Consider the following 20177-nt stretch of genomic DNA (forward strand, 5'->3'; position numbering starts at 1 on the left):
CTGCTAAATAATAAGCATGTTAGCCCACACTGTACACTTTAGACTGAAGAATATGCTTTGACATGGGTGCTATTTCTGGATTACATTTATTGCAATATAGTGACTCCAGATTTATTTCAGTTCTTCCCACAGCTTACTAAATTTCTTGCCTCACACTGACCTTTCAAGGTGTAGAATCAGGCAGAGAGGCTGGAACAAGCCACTTGGAAAAAGGCTTGTTTGATAGCAGTTACCTACAAAGGATCCCAAGTTCCTCCTTTTAATGCTAGGGGACCTGTGCATGAGAGATGGATCACAACTATCTTAACTGAAATGTTAGTCCTCTGATCATCATGGGACCAGCTATATTCTAGTTGAACCCATGGAACTGTGCCATTCATCTCGCTGGAAGCAGGATTGGGTTCTTTGTGGCACCCGTCTCTTGGAGAAGCTTCTAGTTCTTTTGTACCTGTTTCCAGTTTTCACATGGGCAGCTCATTTAAAGGGTAGCAAATGCAAACATTTCCCTACTAAAATTTTAATCTGTATATTGGAGTCATAAGACTGGAGGAGATAGAGGGGTCATATTTTCCAAGAGGCATTTGAAAAAAAAAAATTATATATATAAATATATATGCAGTTATGTTTGGATGGACAATTTTTGCTTTTAAAGCAAAACAGAGAAGCCAGAGCAAGTAGCAGAAGCCCTCGTGTGATCTGGATGGATTCCAGTCACTGAACTGCCAGGTCTCTGACGCATCTTCCTGCTGGCTCTTGGGGTAAGAGCACAACACGCTTTCAGAAAAGAGAAAGAGATCCAAAGTTTAAGTCCCGTTTTAAAGATCCAGGTAACAGAAAAAAGAGACCAAGTTTCCCCTTTAAATTATATCTACTCTGGATTTTGCTTCCTCCCTTTTGTGAAAGATGGTTTAACATATAGAATACACTGATCCTGATGGGGTTCTTTGACCTAAACTGATATTGACCTGATATTGTTGGCACAACCTTACCTAGGAAGGAAAATCAAGAGATTGTTTCCTCCCTGGCATGACTATAGTTTTAGATCATTCAGACAGTGCTTTGATGGCCACCTTAGTTTTGAAAGTTGCTGTGGTAAATTTATACACACTTTACAGTCATTAAAAAGAACAATTCCACACGTGTATGCTGCCAAAAATGGGCATACTTCTGTAGCAGGGAAGTAGGGCTGGGTGGAATTCTGAATTCTACAGTGCCAAATTCTAGCTTGGATTCTGATACCTCCGTTAAGTGGAATCATGATTCTTCCTCTGTCTTGAAAGCTGCGGCACCGTGTCATTCAAGGGTTTTTTGCCATGTGTCAGTAAGCTAGCAGAGCTGGGAATAGAACTGGGGTGTCTTGACTTTTCGGTCCCCTGCTCTAACAGCTGGACAGCTTACTTCTTTTGGCTACACTGATTTCCAGATGAAGTCAGATATAAAATAAATGTTTGTGCTCTTCAGGTAAATGGGCTGCTAAGAAGTCACCAGCCATGACAAGAATATTTCATGGATTTAACAGCCTGGAAAGAACTACTGCTCCATAGCATAGATCTACCTGTAATTTTTCAGTGTGCCTAAGAAAGGGGATGTGATCTTTTCTTTGTCATGTATACAATGGACAAACAGGACTCGCCTCCCTGGAATATTCAGAAATTTAAAAATTTTAAGTGCTTTGAAGTTTTCAGATGACAGATGTGATGTATGCGTTTCCCCCTTTAGGCCTGGGAAACACTTTTGTAGACAGCGCTATATTTAAATGGATATCTTGGAGTGCCTTGTTTCAGAGACAGATTTGTGGTTCAAAAACTGTCAGAGTGATTGTGAAGTACGTCTGAGGACACTGGGGTTTTTTCCCCCCTCCTACATGAGAATGTTATTTATTAGAAATACTGAGAGAGAAAATTAACATCCATAATGACAGCAGATCCTTATTCCCTTAGTGCAGATATGCATCTCTTCTTTCCTGCAGGTGATAAGTAGGTCCATGTGGGTTATTACCTAGAGATCTGTGACATGAAGGAGGAGGATGCTCTAGTAGTCTTGTGTCTTTAATTATGTCATGTATCAACAAAACATGGCAATTCCCTCCAGCAGCTACTGGCTGGTGCACTGAAAGTGCCTGAGGATGGCTAAAGTAAATTCAGCTTGCAGTGAAATAGCTTTCATGCCTGGCTAACTGCAGGTACCATTCAAATGACAGCAGTAGCAAGCAAGCAAGTGAGGTTATAGTGGATTTTGTCAGCCATTAAAACTGTACTGATAAATGAAATTGCCATAAGATTCAGAGCCCCAGTGCAGCAGCAGTCAGGAATTCCTGATGTTTCTGATACAAATGTGTTGGTGTTAGACATTAGGTACTCAAATGCAGACTGTGGGGAGGACAGCCTTCATGTGATGAAGCAGTATTTCCCACCTAGTTCCAGCTTTGGCATCTCCACGGAAGACAGTGATGCTTTCCAATCCCACGTGCAGCTGGGTGCTCTTCTGAGAGATGCTCCTGAAGTTCTCTCACACCTTCAAGGGTGCCTTTCAGCTCCAAACCTCTCTCTGCCATCTCCTGCTGGACCATAGAGAGCAGAATGAGATGCTGCAAAGGTCACCTTTCTGACCTATGGTGCCTCAGTTTTAAGCCGCTGCAGAATTTCCAGTTTCTGTAGAAACAAGAGACAAGTGCTTCAGAGTTCAGGTTTGGGGCCTTGCACACAATCTCACCAACCCAACAAATTAGAAACGTGACAGATTGCTTTTGGTCTGCAAAATGTAGCAAACTGGCTTCTGGTTCTTTGATTAGAAATGGTATACAAGAAAAGACTGAATTACATTGTCTGTTCTGTAATCAGTTTTGTGTTCTGGCTTTTACTGCTTCCAGCATAAGCTCTTTGTGTTACATGTATGTGTAGAGAACTGTGATTTCATGTGCATCTTCCAGGTGAGTAATGGACTAGTAAGCAAATACAAAAGGCAAGGGCATTTCAGAGGGCAGAGATTTTTGTATCTATCCTATGCCTCCCTAAAATATTTGAACTCCTGAGCAATGAGTACTTATTGCACATCTACCTACCACTGTAATTAATGAGTTAGGCTTCCCTGTCATCATTTGAGTCTCATTAATCAATGGCGATGTTCCTTATAAAACCATTCTGGTTATTGAATCTATCCTGTTATTTCTTGTGATTTATCATTTTTTTAATCAGTACAATTATCTGAATGTAATGTCTTCCATGATTTTTCAGGTGATTTCAGGTTTTGCTTTAGAATAATATAATTTTCTAAGTATAGAGAGTGAAAGTGTATCTTTTTAAAAACCTGCAGTAGGCAACGTGTCTATTGTCACAATCCGGCAGTCCTCAGATCATCAAGAGAGTGTTTACAAAAGTGACTGATGTTAAAAGAAGATTTCATATTCATGAAGAACCAGTTTTGCAGCTTCCCAAACCAGTACTGTCTAGATATGTGCTATTGTTTTGTAGTAAACAAACTTTTATAACCATCTAGATTAAGCTCAGATTTATTTATGCTTGCCTCTGCAGTTGATTCCAATGACACCCTCTATGGTGGAGACTCCAAATTCCTAGCTGAAATTAATAAGGTGTGTGAGACAGTGATAACACAGATCCTGGACCACCTCAAGACCCTTGGAAAGGATGAGGTACATCTCTTCTAATCTTTGCTGAAGTGCGACATAAAATCACGTGCAAGGCTAAGTAAACAAGCTGTTCCTAAGGACAGTAGACTGTAGATATGCTTTGACTTTTGGAAAGCCCTGTGGACATTTGAAAAGCTAGAGAGAGGCATATGGTCCTATTTCATTTGGGTATTTATACTGGGATCAGGTAGACAAGTGTGTCAGTGAGGAGTAAAGTAAAACTGATTCTCTTGCTATTTTATTGTCCTGTTGAAGAGATGAGTGTTTAGCTGTGTTCTGTACATGGCCCAGACAGTCTAGTAGGACTGAGAAAATTCTTACTGGCCCTTGTGCCAGCTCAGCTGTTGTTTTTCCTCAAGTTGTAATGCAGGGCACGTTGACAGTTCAGTCACACCAGTGATTTACAGTGCAGGGAAGAGCTGCCCAAGCCAGCTTTACAGTAGGCTGCACCAGTACCCGAGTTAGCTTGCTCTGGCAGCTCAGTGCAGGCTGCTGCGTGGGCAGATTCTGCAGCCTACGCTGACCTCTGTGCTGCCACAGCCAGCCTAGTGCCAGTGCTCCTAGGAGAGCTAGCTTGTGTATTTCTGCAGTATGCTGCAGTGTCTTTGACTGCTGTGTAGACATACGTAGCTAAAGTTTATTCAGCTACCTTCTGCTCTTGTTCTCATTCAGCTGTCAGTTCTCTCCTCATCTAACCCTGTCTTCACTTTTCCCTCAGTCCCAGGTTCTTCCTTCACTGTCAGAACCAAAGTAGCCTTAAATAGACGTTGCTTGAATAGACTAAGTGAGAGTTGACCAGCTAGCCTGCTTTGAACTAAAGACAGTGAAAGCTCCTTTGAGTTATAATAGATCTGAATACCAGACAAAAGCATGACTGCAAAATATTTGCTCTAGGTGCAGGAAAGCAATCATGTTATTTTTAACCTCTTTTGGAATGATTATATCAAAGCTCTTGCCAGAATAGTGGAATCCTTGGTTTGGGGTTTATGCAGATTGGAAATAGTCTGACATGAATGGAAGGTGGCTGGCACTCTCCGTGTTACTGAAGTCACCTCTTGACACCACAACAAAGACCCCTGAAGCTGTGTCGGGTTTTGAGCTTAATTTCTCATGGCAGCAACTCTTTTTATTATTTATTTATGTATTTATTTTTACCCCTGTTAGACTCTTGTGTATTTCTTGAAACTTGTTGCTTATAGCATAAAACAGGGCTGCCCACCTCGCGGGCTGCCTGTGGCCCAGGAGAGGTTAAGTTGTGGCCCCTGAGCTCCCACCTGACTGCGGCCCCCCTTGCTGCTCCACCTGCAACAGCAGCCAGTCTTCAGGCTCCTCCGTTCTCCAGCTGCTGCAGTATGGCACAGCAGGGAGCTAAAAGCACTTCCAGGCATTATGCATGGCAGGAGAGGGGGTTGGGGAAGCAGTGGGGGTGCAGTGTGGCAGTAGGTGGGCACCTGGTGCAGATGTGCAAGGTGGTGCTTATTCAGAGCAGGGGAACATACATCCATGTGGTGTGGCCTGGTAGCCTGTGGCCTGCCTGGTGAGGCCCACATGGCGTACAGCCTTTGCAGGGCTTAGAAGTTGGACAGCCCTGGCCTAAAGTATGGGGAAAATAAAAATCCTGGGTAGAAAGATGATGGAACTGAGGGGCTGCACTTAGGTTGTGTTATTTAGCTACTTGTCAAATGCAGTTTAAGGGGCTTTTTTTTTCCTTCCACTTAAATGCTGGTTGTAAATTTTAGGCTTCAAAGAGGGTAACCCATAAGGTTTGCCTCCAAAAATGTACTGAGTGATATGCATTTAGGAGCCCAGCTACTGCTCTGAACAGCATTATCATTTCTTTTGCTTCTTAATTCTTCCTAATGAAGTAAGTATAAGATTAACAAACCTCACCCTTATCCAGTGGTACACTCCAAAGCAAAGCATGAACTCTGTTGTACAAACAGCACCACAGTGAAACACAGCAAACTAGTGCTCTGCACAGCAGAATGAGATCACCAAAAGAGACTTTTACTTTTGTGCAGTGCCATGAGATCATTAATGAGCTTGAAAAATACATGGTATTAAAGATGGTTTTTTGAAGACCCACACATGACAATCTGCCATTCTACCAAGGTGGCTGAACACGTCCTATTGGGATTGGACCTTGTGATCACAGGAAATTTAGTTCTTTGAAAGTTGCTCTTTCGAATACTGAAAGAGCCTCTCTTGCTAGTTCACTGAAGCAGGAGGCAGTATAGGATGGTAAGCAGGATACCGGACATGTGATCAAAGGGGACTTGCTTGTTCTCTGATCCTGGCTCTGTCTGTGCCAGGTTGTGATTTTGAGCAAGTCCCTTTACTTTGCATCAGCTTCTTCAGATGTAAAACGGGGAATATTTGCCTGCCTTTGTGAAGTGTGCTGAGATTTGTGGGGTGAAAATCACTACCTAAGACCAGGTATCAACTCTTGCTTATTAAAGAACTCTGTTGTTGAGGAATTAGGGGGCTGGGAATGACTATTACAGTCACATCTGTCTATCTTAAAGGAGCACATGGCATCAAATACCCAAGATTTTTTTTTTGATTACTTCGGTGTTGATGACCTTTTATTATGTGCATACTGGGCTGCTCACTTACATGAACCACATCCCTTGTGATATTGGTTGTCCTTGGTGCATTTCATCTAAAGCCCATAAAAGGGCACTGATTTGTCTTACGATAAAATACTTTCACAAGAAATGCAATTGAGGGGCAGAGCAATGCATCAAATATTACCATAATATGCCCTTCCTTTCTTTTTATGTTCTTTTAACCTCTCTTAACTCTGCTACTTTTTGAGCTGCTATGGCATCTGTGCTGAAACATCTGAGCTCCTGGAAAACTATTATGTGGTTGTGTTTGTGTGGGCAAGAATGCTATTTTGAAGTGCAGGATTCTTTATAAAGGCTAATATTCTGCTCAGTGACTATCCAAATGCACTCATCTTTTATGCCGAATGGTGTGGTTTTGTTCCAAAATCAGCATTAGAGTAGATCTGTTAAAGTTACAGTGACTTAGTTCATGTTGCTGCAGGGGCAGGCACACAATTAAAGGGTAACAGCTTGTGATTCTTCGCAGCAGCTCTCCCCTCCCCTTTTAAAGTGGTTAAAAGTGACAGTTGTCCATGAGTCTGTCCCTGTGTAGTTTGTAAGAGACATTAAATTCTAAGAGGAGGGAAGGGAGACTGTCCCTTCTGGGTCACTCAGTCCTGCTCCTTTCAACTGAAAGGCCTTACTACAGTGACTCCCCCATCACAAACAACTGAGCCTGGATGAGTGTTGACTGCACATAGGAGAGTTGTGAGCTACAGGTAAGGCACAGAACAGTTCTGATTTTTAATTTTAAAGATATTAAGGGCATGAAGCTCTTCCTAAAACGATTCTAAATCCCCATTGCTACAAGATTGTTAGTACAGGATTCAAATGGTTTAGTTAACTTCCCAGGGCATGTACTGTGCCTTCTCCTAGGCTTGGGAAGTATCTGACAAACAGAGGGAGCTACCAGAAGTAAACTGTTTCAGTTCTGTTTCTTAGATATTTCCAAGTACTAAAAGTCCAGACTTTTTCCAGTCCTTACTCAAATCGCACTTCAGAGATGGTCTCATTTTGGTGAGTGAATTTCAGAATTGCCAGCAATTTGGAGTTAGTTTACAACCCCTTAAAATGTTTCATTTCAGCAGTCTCTCCTGATTCCCTGACCAGGAGCCATTGAGCAGTCTCTTGTACAAAACAAAAGTGGGCTGCAACTTCTAGAAATGAAAGTCATATTCCTCCACCCCACTCCCCCTTCCCCCCAGAAATACAGCCAGGTCATTATGGCAGCTTGCTATTATGTGGGAAGGCTTACTCCATGGGACGTGTATGCATTGCTAATTAATGGCAAGAGTGGCAGCCATTTTGATCACCAGAGGTAGAGTTCTTCAGCCAAAGCCCTTTAGCAAAAGAAAGCTACAGCTTTTGAATGTTGCTCTATGATCTGAGCCATGTGGAGCACTGCTTTTGTGGGAGGGGTTGCAGAGGGAAAATGTGAGAAGCTCAACATGACTTTAATGGGCACTTTAAAAATTAGGTTTGAGGCCTTGAAGTAGATCCAGAGCCTGATTGCCTGGCAGCATAGAGCATGGGGCCCTGCAGTAGTAAGCTCTCGTTGGCTTGCCTTCCTGGGAAAGCAAGCTGCCGCCTGTCTGGGTACTGCTGACCCAGCAGTAGCTCCAACTTCGATTATGCTGGAGCGCGCTGCTAGGGTGCAAGTGACAAAATCAGATCACTGTTTCACAATAATGGGACTCAATCTTTGGGGCTTCTGAAACAGGCGTTTCTGGCTACAGCTACTCCTTGGATGTGCAGGGGGAGTGATGAGGACTGCGCTTAGTGTGTGCATGGTGTTAATACACGGGACAGCTGATCACAAAATGACATGCTCACAGCTGCCACCAGATCATTTATGCTTCCTCTCTTCCAGTCAGTGTCACCTCCTGCTCAGCCTGTGCTTGCCTCAGCTGCCTTCAAATCCAGCTGCTTGGTTTACCCCAGATGCTGGAACACCTCTGTAACTTGGTTACAGATGCAGACCTTCATCTAGCATCTTAGGATGTTCCCTAATGACCAAAAAGAGATGTTAGTAAGGCCCTGAAGGACTCCACATGAAAGGTGAAGAGAAGCTGTCCCTCATGGCATCTCACAGTTGTCACTACTGTTGCTGTTGTGACTGCAGTGCAAGGTAGAAATACCAAAGCTATCTTTTACCTAATAGTTTGCACACTGAGAACATTCTTGCCATAGGAGCAGAGAGGTCAACACATGCTGCAGTAACTTCCCCAAATGCAGAGTATGTAGCCCACAGGTGGCAAACCTGTGGTACACGTGTCACAGGTAGCCTCTGTGTGTGGCATGCAGCAGATAAGGGAGGGGACAGGCAGCACAGCAACAGAAAGGGCAAGAAGCATAAAGCAAAGCAGCAAAACTTGCAGGGACTACGGTATAGGAAGCAGAGCAGCACATCAGGTAGGGTGCCTAGAGCAGGGCAGCAGATTGGGCAGGAGAAGGGGATCTGGTGGCACTTGGGGCGGCTACAAGGCTAGTTTGTGGCACACCTGCCAAAAAGTTGTCCCCCTTTGTGTTAGCCCATGTTGCTTTCTGTGTGGGTATAAGTAGACTGGTCTCCAAGCTGTCTGGTTTAAATCAGCTTGGTTGTCTCCAAACTCCACTGTTGTGACAACAGCATAGACGTATCAGAGGAAGCAACTCTCTGAATCTCCAAATGCCTTATGCTGCTTTTGGCATGATGCTTTTTGAAGGTGCAGATGTCAGTGGAAGACTGGCAGATTTCATTGAAAGACTAAAATGAATGTTGGCAGCTCCAATTATTGTGGAAAGTGTATCTGGTCTAAGATGCAAAAGATGAAATTTTTCTCCATTTTGGCACGTTAAATGAAGATACTCTGATCTTTGCCGGAGGGGGTAGGATAGGAGGGTCATGGGAGATTCTGGGGTCTTGCTTCTTCATGTTGGTGTTGTCGGCAGCATTGAAAGTTGATAGAAAATGCCTGCTTAGCAGGGCTGCTCACTATTCTCTTCGGTGTGGGAATTGGAATTGTTAGTCTCATGACTTATGCTGCTGCCAGAATCTCAGTTCATTCCCTTGTCTGTGCTGCCCATAAATATCCTCCCGAGTTGGAACACCACCCACAACCCCATCTTGATTGTGTCAGTGGAATTGGCAGCATCCCGACATGGATTTCTCACTTTGGTTTGAGGTCAGTGCCATGTTATACAGACCTTCTGGATGATCCTAATCCGATTTTCTATGTTTCTCATTTTTGTTCCTTTTTATATGACAAGCTTTGCTGCCTCTCCTCCTGAGACTGTCTCTCTTAGCTTTATAGTATCTGACACCTGACTGGATCCCCATCCTCTGTCTGTGATTGTGTGCCTGCCTAAATACATAAACTACAGACTGTCCCCCTTTTTTCTGATGGACTGTCCTGAAAGTATTGCATCCTAAAGTGTATGTTGCATATTAGCTGAAGTTGAAATTAGCTGGGAATGTGTGTGTGTGCACACACGTACGGACCTGTATATAAAAATAGCACGGTAAGGTATATCATGGGAGAGATCTCTAATCTATTTTTCCTGAATTCTGCCCAAGAAGCTAACTCTCCACTAAGGTTACTATTAATGCGGTAAATGTGAAAGCAGACTTTTTTCTCTTGAATCCAAATGTGTAAAATAATACATAGCTGGTCACTCTGATTGAGAGGGGAAAATAACACTGATCACAGCTGAAAATAGTTTAAAATTTAAAATAGTTCTTTAAATGTAGAAGACCACTAAGTGTGCAATGTGACCATCCTGTGTGCATACAGATATATAACCTCATCAGATAGTCTTTGTTGCTTTTATTTTTTTCTTTCAACAGGATCGATGTTGAACAAACTGCAGTGCTCAGGCAGTATTTCAGTTCTGATAATTACTCTCTGCCAACTCATAGTGTCCTCAGAATTTGCTGTCTTCATTGCTAGTCTTCGGTTGGTGTAGTGTTACCAGGGCAGACTGAAGGGGCATGTTTGCGTCCAGGGATGGTTGCATTTTGACAGCAGTTAAAATTATGCTTGTAGTTAGGCTGTAAATGGCTTTGGGGGCTGTTGAGATGAAAGGTCCTTACAGCAGGGGTAGGCAACCCCTGGCATGGGTGCCAGCATGGCATGCAAAGGCACTTTGCTTGGCTTGTGCACCTTGAACTGGATGGCGGGTAAGGGGCTGGGGCTGCGCTGCCACAACAAGGATTGGGCCCCTCGTGGCTCCCCTGCCATCCACCCCTGGCACGCCAGCATCTTACAAGTCAAGGTTGTGGGTGTTTTTGGCACTGCCCAAAAACATACCAACCTGTCCTACAGTATATAAATGTATCAGGAAGCTGTATGTTACTGTCACTAACATGAAACAGGTATTTAACATGCTGAGTGATCTAGAATTTTTGTAACAAAATTTTAAGGAAGATGTATATCTACTGAAAAGGAGCGCATGTGATGTGTATTGGTTTTGACTGGCCTCTTACTATATAAGTCAGTACAACATAATATTTGACTTTGCCAGTTCAACTTTTTATTTATTTTTTATAAAATCCTCACAAGCTTGTGTAGCAGATCAACTGGTTAAACAAAGAATAGAATTCTCCTTTGTCTTGGGAATTTGCCATCTAAGTCCATTGAGCAGGACTGTAGGATGGCTCCGAGTCACTGAACAGGCATGTTGTTCAGAGTTTTTGGACAGCAGGTTAGCATATGGCAGGTTTGGAGAACTTCCCAATGTAAGGAGCAGCATGAGCAAAAAAAAATCATGAGTGGCAGAAAATTAGATGCAGTTGTAAAGATCCAGTATTATACTGTTCTCACAATTTTGCTACCACTAGTTACCATGAATTAAACCCACTGAATGGAAAGGATGGGACTGTTTGTAGGTTTAGTCCCTGAGGCCATGCTGCTGTGCCTAACACTGCTACTTAGTCGCACGTTCAGCTGGGAGCATCTTCTTTCCTGTCCTGTATTTAGCTGCAAGAATGAGGATGCTCAGGACAGGCCACCTCCTTTTTGATTCAGTGCATATGCAGCTGATTCTACTGGAAGTGATGGATCATGTTTTATGGCCTCAGCAATACTGTTTCTGGCCACAGATAACACTGGTTGAATTCAGAGAGGGCTTTAATGACGATTGCAATTGGCTAATTGATGTGGTGGGGTGACCAACATTGTGCAGTTACTTTTAACTACTCTTCACTGGATACAGTCTGTGGAAGATTAGGGTTCTGCTTTGAATTAGCAGTCTCCTCAAGTGAGCTGAGCAGAAAGCACAGCTGCAGGCACACCACCTCTCAGCCATGTCTTTTAACAGCAGTGTCTCCAGTCCAGGTGTAAATAACAATGCCAGTGATGTCAACATCAGTCCAAGAGTCTTCTGAACTCTTTAATTTGGGCTAATGTTCATGGATCCACCAGGACCCCAAAGCCTGCTCTGATCTCAGGTGTGTTTTGCACTCTGGGACTTTTCCAATAGTTCTGCAAGGTATTAGAGCCACTGCCACACTCAGTACTGAGAGCATGAAGAACAGCAGAGCGGTGGTGGTGCCGATGATGTTCAGGAGTCCAGGGTGCAAGCTGTTGAAGTACATAGTCCCTGAGCCCAACTGACACCTGATGGAAAGACTGGGGCTGGGGCAACTTCTGTTGCACTCTGTCTTAGTCTAGAATTGGGCTGAATGACTAGACATTTCTAGTCAAATAGTGGCAAGATTTCAGGGAGGACAGGCACCAAAGTCCTAGCTTCCCTTAGGACTTGAGTTACAGAGCATGTGTCCCGTTGTCAGTGCAATGATTCTCTGGAAGTGTGTGATCTTACAGAATGTGACCTGTTTGCAGGCTGGCTGTAAAAGTTGTGTGCCCTTTTTTTTAACTGCAGACCCTGAAGCGCCAGAGCCAATTGGCACTTTATTTCTTTAATACCATCCTAGCTCATGGAGATCTACGGAACAACAAACTAAACCAGCTGTCTGTCAACCTCTGGAACCTTGCTCAGAAGCATGGCTTTGCTGACACCAAGACCATGGTAAGGATAGCGAGGAGCGTGCTTTCTTCAGGGAACAAGGGTTCTCTTGGTAATGTTTTATTGGACCAACTGTATTACTGGGGAAACATCTGATAAGCTTTCAAGCACAAAGTGCCTTCCTCAGGTCTTTGTTGTTTTAGGCATCTTACTTACAATTGTGAAAAAGATAAACTGATTAATTACCTTCCTTAAATGAAAACATTGTCATTTAAATTGAGCATATTGATTTCTTTAAAGAACTGTTTGATTGGAAGATACCTTAAGAATGAGTCCTAGGTAACGTGAACTCTTCTATATTTAGGCTGCCTGAGCACTTTCCTTGCATTTAAAAAATATTTCACCCTTCCATTCAGTCTAAGAGAACTGAAATTCTGGATACAAGAATAGTTTTCAGTACCTGAAATGCTTTCATATGTCCATACAGAAATTCAGTTTCAAGAAAAGTATACATAAGGACTTGTGCTCTCCTCTCTTCTAGGTTAAAACACTAGAATACATCAAGAAGCGAAGCAAACAACCTGAAATGAGTCATTTTGCCGAGCTGGCATTAAGACTCCCACTGCAGTCCAGGACCTGATGAATGTTATCCTTCCCAGGGAGTCATCTGTGCAGAGGGGCACAAAGCCAAGTCCATAAAATGTGGTTTATGCTGGGTTTTCATTGGAGTTTTAATGTATTTTTATTTTTAAGTTTTACTTAGAACGTAACATTTATTGGGACAAAGGTAAAAAGTAAAACTCCTGACATAAGCTACAATAATTTGAACTCCGTTTGTTTCCAGATGTGCCATTAAACTCTGATTTAAATGCTAACATAGACCCAGTAAAGTGCATATTTAAAATTTCTGATGGTATATAACTTTCCAACCCCTAATCTGACCTGACTCTAACAACAGAGGAAGGAAATCCACATATATAAATTCAGAAGCCCCCAACTGCTTTCCATTTGCAAGGCAGTCTATTCTCCTATGTGGAAAGCAATGTTTTCATATAACAGTCTACTTAAAGAAATCAGCAGTAGTTCTAGTTGAGATGTATAGTTCTCAGATGCCTTATTTTGGATTGTTTCCAGCATTTATATGTCCATTTCCAGTAAAATCTGGACATGGCTGAGATACTACTCTTCTGGATGTGAAAAAATCTTCTTGGTTACAGACATGTTTATAGCTTCATTTTAGTCTAAAACTGTTCTGTAATTTTCTTCCGTTTTATCCAGCAATCAATAAGAAGTCTTTAGAGGAATATATAAATGTATTCAGAGAAATTCTGTGTATTCAGTCAAAATGAACCATATCATTAAATAAAACTGTTAATGTGCAGTTTAGTTCATCTGTTCTTTTTCACTAATGCAGTCATCACATGACTGAAATCCTGTGATTATTTGTTACCTTTGCTTTTATGCTGCCTAAAAATCCTACTCTACTGTTTCTCATCTTTGGCAAGGAGCCATGATATGAGGTTGCAGCTACTGTTTGTGCTTTAGTTTTGTGCTTTACTGCTGTTTGTGCTTTAGTTTTGGTTGCGAGTTCAGGTAATTACTGAGCTAATTTCCAAGCAATGACTAGGAATGAGTTAAATAATTGAAGCAAATTTTACATAAAAATGTTGCCTTGTGCAGAGGTTGGAAAATTATATGAAGGGGTAACTAGTTCACAGGAGTGAAATTCTGTAATAACTGCTCCATGAGTGAGGGAATGTGTAATGTTTAATGTAGGTTGGTTGGTTTGTTGGTCTATTTTAATTTGACTTTTCACATACTCTCCTTTATGATCCAAGTGACACCTCTGATTAAAACAAGGGGTTCAAAGCCCCAAGACATGTCTTAGCTGGAGAGTGCAGGAGCTGATCCAGGCAATGACTGCAGGTAGTACTAGATCTGCAGTGTTTTTTCCTACTTGCTTTGCAGATGTTCAGTATTTTCAATAGTACCACTTGCGTGGGTTAAAAGTGGATGCAGCTTCCCTGATACTGAAGAAAAAAGGAAGTTGACTGATGTAATGATTGGCCTGAGGTGGTGAATGACTGCTACAGTTGCCGGGCAACCACTGGATTCTGTGCGACATAATTTGACTGTGTAATGATTATATCAAAGGGTCCAGTTGTCAATGGACACAAACTGCCTATACTGTAATACTGAGCTCACAATGCAGGGTTATAGAAGACTAAATGAGTGATTGGATGCTTAATTTTTAAAATGAAGTTTGGAAATTAGGTTTTTCAAAACCAATTGTGTAGGGTATGCAACTGTTACAAGAGTTTCTGATAGCTGCACCACATGGAACGATCTGTGCACTGCTTGTTCCAAGACCAGATACTGGACACGGTCCAGCAGAAGCATAAATCCATGTGGGCACCAGTGGCTCTAACTCAGGGGTGGGAAATTATTTTGGCTGGAGGGCCACTTAATGAGTTTGAGAGCTGTTGTGGGCTACGCACATAAAATCTTTCAGATCTTATTTTAACAAATGACAGATATATTAAAAATCAAACATCTACTGTAACACGCTGTCATTTTATTTAAAACAAAATTGATCTGGTTTAGGTTTTTTTGAGTAATGTATATAGAAATGATTGCATAGTAGCTCATCTTGTAGTGTGTACATGTGTGAGGGTTTGCCTGCACACTAGGTCCCCAGAGCTGGTTGAGAGTGGAGGGAAGGGGGATGCATGCAACAGAACTTGCCTGGGCAGTGTGGTGCAGGTGCAGTCTGCCACCCCCTCCCCCCAATCTGCCCCACACCTGCCCCCATGGCACTCTGCATGGGGCTAAGCCCCACCTGCCCCTGCCTGGGGCAGCCCACGCCACATTCCCAGCTCCACCCACCCTGGCTCCCATGCACAGCTTCCTGACAGAGACAACAAAAAGCAGCAGAATGTGGCTACATCCGATGCATAACTTCTATCTGCCTGGGCATGTTTTAACCGAAGAGCAGTTCCTCTGGAATCCAGTGAATGCACTCTGGGTAGATATCTGCTCTACACATTTAGTACTGTACCGTCATTACTGGGCTTGCTGTTTCCTTGTACAGTACAGTGGTGATCTTTCTCTTGTAAGATTGCAGTGTAGAAAGTGTACAAGGATGCTTGTCCCATTGGTTGCATGGCTGATGCAGGTCGCTGATACACGAATGGTGCAAAACACCAGGATTGTATAGCTGGTACAGAGAAAGAGACACTGCACAGCCCTGCACCCTAGTGAGCTCAGGCTCGCACAGCCTGACCTGTAGTGTTGTCATCCTCTGTTTGTTCTTACCTTCAGGCTTCCAGTTAAATCTTCCAAAGCACTGCAGCTACTTCCAGAGTTGCTGTCAGCCTGCAAATGATTTATGGCAGGTCCACAAGCAGTTCCCCAAACCTATCAACCACCTTTCTTGCTCTGAGTCCTTACTTTCTTTCACGCCTGTTAGTAAAGCAGAACTCATGTAGAAGATTTAATTAATGACCAGGCATTGGCGTAAAGGGACTGAACTAGGTCTAGTTTAGAAAGTGGTGGTGCCATCCCTTGTCACAACTAATGCAATACTTGGTGCATTGCTGCTTCACCATGCATGTCTTTTATAGAGAAGGTGCACACATTGTCAATAATGGCACCAGCATACCACATTAAAGCTCACTTTAATGTGCAGATTACACAATATTTTGTCTCGAGATCTGAACCAGTCTTACCCCAGTCTCTGAGCTCCAGCAGCCAAGTGGAGCAGCTGTGGGTGAAGTAGAAACCCCTCGAGAGGGGCAGACAGATCCGCAATGGGAAGTTTGGTGTCAGCCCTACAAATCCCCCTGCTTTGTGAATGGAGTTTAGCTGGCTCCTTTACTGGCTGTGTAATTGTCACAGGCAAAATTTCTCTGATAATTAGGTACCTCTGAGCTAGTCTGGAAACAGACAGGCATCAGTCTCATTTAAAATAAGCCAACAGGTGCTTTCAAAGTAAAAGTGAAGCTTAGGTACAAAGAATAAAAATGTTCACTATAAATATATACAGATCTGTTAAAACATTGTAGGACTTTACTCAGGCAAAGAAACAATGGAGGAATGTGGTGCTGCTGGTCACTACCTGGTTTTACAACATGTGTGGTTACAAATTAATTGAGGTGAGACTCCATCTACCATGAGTGCAGGGGCCAGCCTGAATAAAGGTAGGAAGGTCAGTGTGGGTGTGTTTGCCTTGAAAATGACTAAAACTACTCAGCTCTGCTGTTCCTTCTGCTGACTGAATTTGGTACCTGACCACTGCTTTGCAGAACCAGTTCAGCTGAGAGAGAGTAAACTGGGCTTCTTACTGACATGCATATCAACAGCATTATGTTCCAACTGCAAGGCAATGTGTGAACCTGCTTTTAACTGATACTCTTGGTTTTAAACCCATACAATCCCAGTGCAAGTAAGGCATCACTTGAAGATACAGATATAAGTGCATTACAGTCTGCAATGTCTTCATTGGGAGAGGATGAACTGCATGAGTTCAGGCTTCAGCCTTAGCTTAGGGAATTGACAAATCACCATGTTTCTGTGGCTCATTTTGCACCTGTGCATACACAGCCCCTCTTGTTCTGACAACATCAACAGCCAGGATCCCCCTACTTGCTACTTAGTGTGATCCATGCCTTCCCTTGAACACATGCAGGTTTTACCCTTTTAGCAAGGAGATAAAAGCAGTTTGATGGTAGCCTGTGGACCTGTGCGAAGCAGCTAGTATTCACTTCGGAATCGGCTGATTCGGGGGGGACAGTGATTCAATTCGGTGATTCAAATCACTGTCCCGATTCGATTCAGCCGAACCTGATTCGGCAGCAGCCAAATCTCCGAATCATCCATGCCCACCCCACACCCATTCTCCCAGCCCAGCAATGGCTGCCCCAGCTCCTGGCTCTTTGAAAAAAAGCCCTAACTCACTGGGTGCTATAGGGTGGGGGGACGATCCCTGCTGCCCCATGCTGCGTAGGGGGCTCTGCACGAGCCTGACCCCCTTCCCCCCGCTATCCCAGCACCCCCCATGGCTGCCCTGCCCACTGCAGCTCTAGCCCTTTAAGAAAAAAAAGTGAGAAAAACCCCTGGACTCAACGTTCCTGCCAACAGGGGTCGATCTCCACTGCCCTGCACTGCACAGGGGGCTCTGCACGAGACCCCTGAGGCCGCTGCAGAAGTGGTGAGTCTCAGGGCTTTTCTCAGGCATCCTCCGATAGTCTCTTCCCCCCTACTTATCAGCTTGGAGTCCGGCTGCAGTTCCCTGCTGCAGCCACCGGGGAGTGCCCGAATCATCAAAGCTCTCTGAATCTTTTCTGAAGATTCGAAGAGCTTCGAATCGATTCGGACCTTTTAATTGGTCCCCGATTCGATTTGGCCACCAAATCGGGCCGAATCTCCTCCGAATCGAATCAGCACCCAAAGCTTCGCACAGCCCTGGTAACATGCTGTGTGGTAAGAGGAAAAAAAATGAGGATCAACAATGCCTCAGCACATTTGAGACTATCCAAACATGCTAGTAAGGGGAGAAAATAACTAGTCTCTTCTTGCAAAGTGAGCTACTCTATGGTGGAAGTCACCGGCATAACAACTGCTTACTCTGCTATGCTTAGTCATTTCAGAACCAGAGCTGTATTAAAAGTGAAAGCTCTTACTTTTTTTCTGCATGCTTATAACCACTAGCCACTTAGAACTTCTCAAATATCAAATCCTTCTGGTTTGGATCTGTGCATTTGTTTCATTCATGCATATTTATAACTGCATTTCATATTTTGTGCTCTCCTGTTGGGTTGCAACTCTACAGCTAGGAGATAATCCAGAGGTTAATAAATAGCAATTTTATTCCAGTTGTTCTGTGATTTTAACTTGCACAAGTTTTGTATGGCTATGAAAAATTACTTTGCTTCCTACAAGACTGTCCCACAGTTTGACAAATCTGGGGCCACATCTTGTTTACAACAGTTTAACTGGATGTTAACCAGAAGCAGGAATTAGCCCTTAAAGCAAAGTATCAGAACATAGATTTAAAACAAGTAGAACAGTCAACAATGCTTGTTAGCTACAGGGGTAACACTAATCATTTAAGAAAGATAACGGTAACTTTGTTTAAAAGAAGTAGCTCTCTAGTCAGGCCTCTTTCAGAGGTACAGCACTCAGCAGCAGAAAATTGAGGATTTTACTTAACCTTTGAGCCCCTGTGAGTCACTAAAATCTGTTTTAAAAAAGAATTTACAATAGTCTTCATTCTAAAAAGTAAACAAATACTTACAAACTTTAACCTGTCCCCAGCTATGGCTGAAGGAGTCATGCTAGAAGACTTCCAGGCTGTGTTCGGGCAAGACCCTATCCCCATGTGCGCTGAGGCTTCCAGTCACTGCCTCACTTGAGGTTGTGACAAAAGTTGCAAATTTTGTGTTGAACGTAAGTTTGCAATGCTCCGTAGCTTATTCCAAATAAACAGCTGTGGCAAGTAACAATTGAGTTTCCATGCTGCATTTTCATCCCTTCCATCATACTGCACAGTTTAGTCCTCAAATTTGATAGATCTAGAAGCATGCTTGTCTATGTATATTTTTTTGCTGACAGGTTGGAATCCCAGGCCAACTCTTCTGTGGTGCTTCAAGTTCATGGCTTTCTCAAACTCCATATGCAGAGCCTGCTTTAATTTTTCTTCCTCTTCCCTGCTCAAAGCCATGTTTGGCTTCTCTGTGATGGCTGGTGGATCTTGGACTGATGCAGAGCCCTTCTTAAAACCACCCATGAGTCTGAGGAACTTTGCTTTTTCATCTGAACTTTCAAAAGCAGCTGTGCTCCACTGGCCAAACTTGGTGTCCTGCAGAACAGAACAAGATTATTAATGAGGTTTTCCTCCAGTAGATCAGTAAAACTGAATAACACCAATGCAAACCGTTGCAATCACCAGATGTTCCAAGAAAATGCAGTATGCCAGGGTATGGCTACTGCTGCCATTCCACCTTCCTGCAGAACATAGGGCTTTGACTGGTGCGCTAACATTCACCCATGCTAACTGCAAATGTAAGGTCCTATGTGACTGTGCTCAATCGCACACAGCACTTTGCATGCTGTAGCCTGTAATGCAATAAAAGAAAAGGTACAGCTACTAATTAGCAAGGCAGGGAGTTAACACTTGGGATTGATCACTGAATACTTCCTGCTGCTTTTCCAATCTAGTCTGTCATAGATTACTGCTATGTTTTCCACACTTATACCCATTACCTGCAGTAGAGAAATTCTGCAGGACAAGGCAAAAAGCTTCTACAGTCTAATATCGCTCTGGCTTTGCTTAGTATTAAATGCCTCAACTCTTCTAAAGCCTGTGCAGAAATACTGCAGCACTGTCCACTGGTTTGCAGTATAGATAAGCCACTTAAGGACAATTACAGAATTTCCTTCAACTATATAATGTTTACAGTCTGTCTTGTGGGCTAAGGCCCCAGGCAAACCTCCAGAGATAAGCTAGGGTATGTTCAATAACTGCTGTCTTTCTGAAGCCAATAGAGAGAACTGCCATGTCAAATGGAACAAAATGTGCTTAATTTTAAGACCATAATGAAAAAAATGGGGAAGGGGTGGGGGTAATCCCACAAGAACTCTGTTGAGCTGAGCTGTAGTCATTGCATCACCTGCATTTCCTGTCTCTTGTCTTCAGTGTTTCTTTTTTCCTCTCCCTTCAGACATTCAGCTTCCCTGCCATCTGGACATCTCTCCATTCAAAGACGAGAGCCTTTACAGGCCGCTCTTAAGTTATACTAACTAGTTTGCAACTCGTCTTTTCAAGAGCAGATTTCAGACTTGTCACCTTCTGGTGAATACTTTTCATTTTCCTATATAGAGTTAGGCAGTAACAACTTTTTCTAATGAAGCTGGCCTTGCTAAGAACAGTGGACATTTCTAGATGTGCTCAGGTGGGGGAGGGGACACTGATACAT

At 43.1% G+C, this 20177-nt stretch overlaps 2 protein-coding genes across 9 annotated transcripts in view; one reads left to right on the forward strand and one right to left on the reverse strand.

Moving 5' to 3' along the window:
• VPS35L (VPS35 endosomal protein sorting factor like) overlaps positions 1-14702 on the forward strand; it is a 106451-nt gene extending 91749 nt beyond the window's left edge. For all 3 annotated transcript variants that reach the window (XM_006026091.3, XM_025207027.1, XM_025207028.1), the window contains 3 exons: positions 3531-3649; positions 12118-12264; positions 12743-14702. In XM_006026091.3, coding sequence (XP_006026153.1) covers positions 3531-3649; positions 12118-12264; positions 12743-12841 — 365 coding nt within the window. In that variant the 3' untranslated portion in view covers positions 12842-14702. The remainder of the gene's footprint in view (positions 1-3530; positions 3650-12117; positions 12265-12742) is intronic.
• KNOP1 (lysine rich nucleolar protein 1) overlaps positions 1-20177 on the reverse strand; it is a 40818-nt gene that overhangs the window by 7541 nt on the left and 13100 nt on the right. For 2 of the 6 annotated variants that reach the window (XR_003094644.1, XR_001358217.2), the window contains 2 exons: positions 18497-19060; positions 1827-2651 (listed from right to left, as the gene is read on the reverse strand). Coding sequence is in view for 1 of the 6 variants with exons in the window: in XM_006026092.3 (XP_006026154.1) it covers positions 18752-19060 (309 nt within the window). In the remaining 5 variants the exon portion in view is untranslated. Of the gene's footprint in view, positions 1-1826; positions 2652-15442; positions 15577-18050; positions 19061-20177 lie in introns of those variants that run through there. The other 4 variants (XR_003094641.1, XR_003094643.1, XR_003094642.1 and 1 more) reach the window with 4 other exon arrangements.

Source organism: Alligator sinensis, unplaced genomic scaffold, assembly GCF_000455745.1.
Source record: "Alligator sinensis unplaced genomic scaffold, ASM45574v1 scaffold330_1, whole genome shotgun sequence".
NCBI classification, from domain to species: Eukaryota; Metazoa; Chordata; order Crocodylia; family Alligatoridae; genus Alligator; species Alligator sinensis.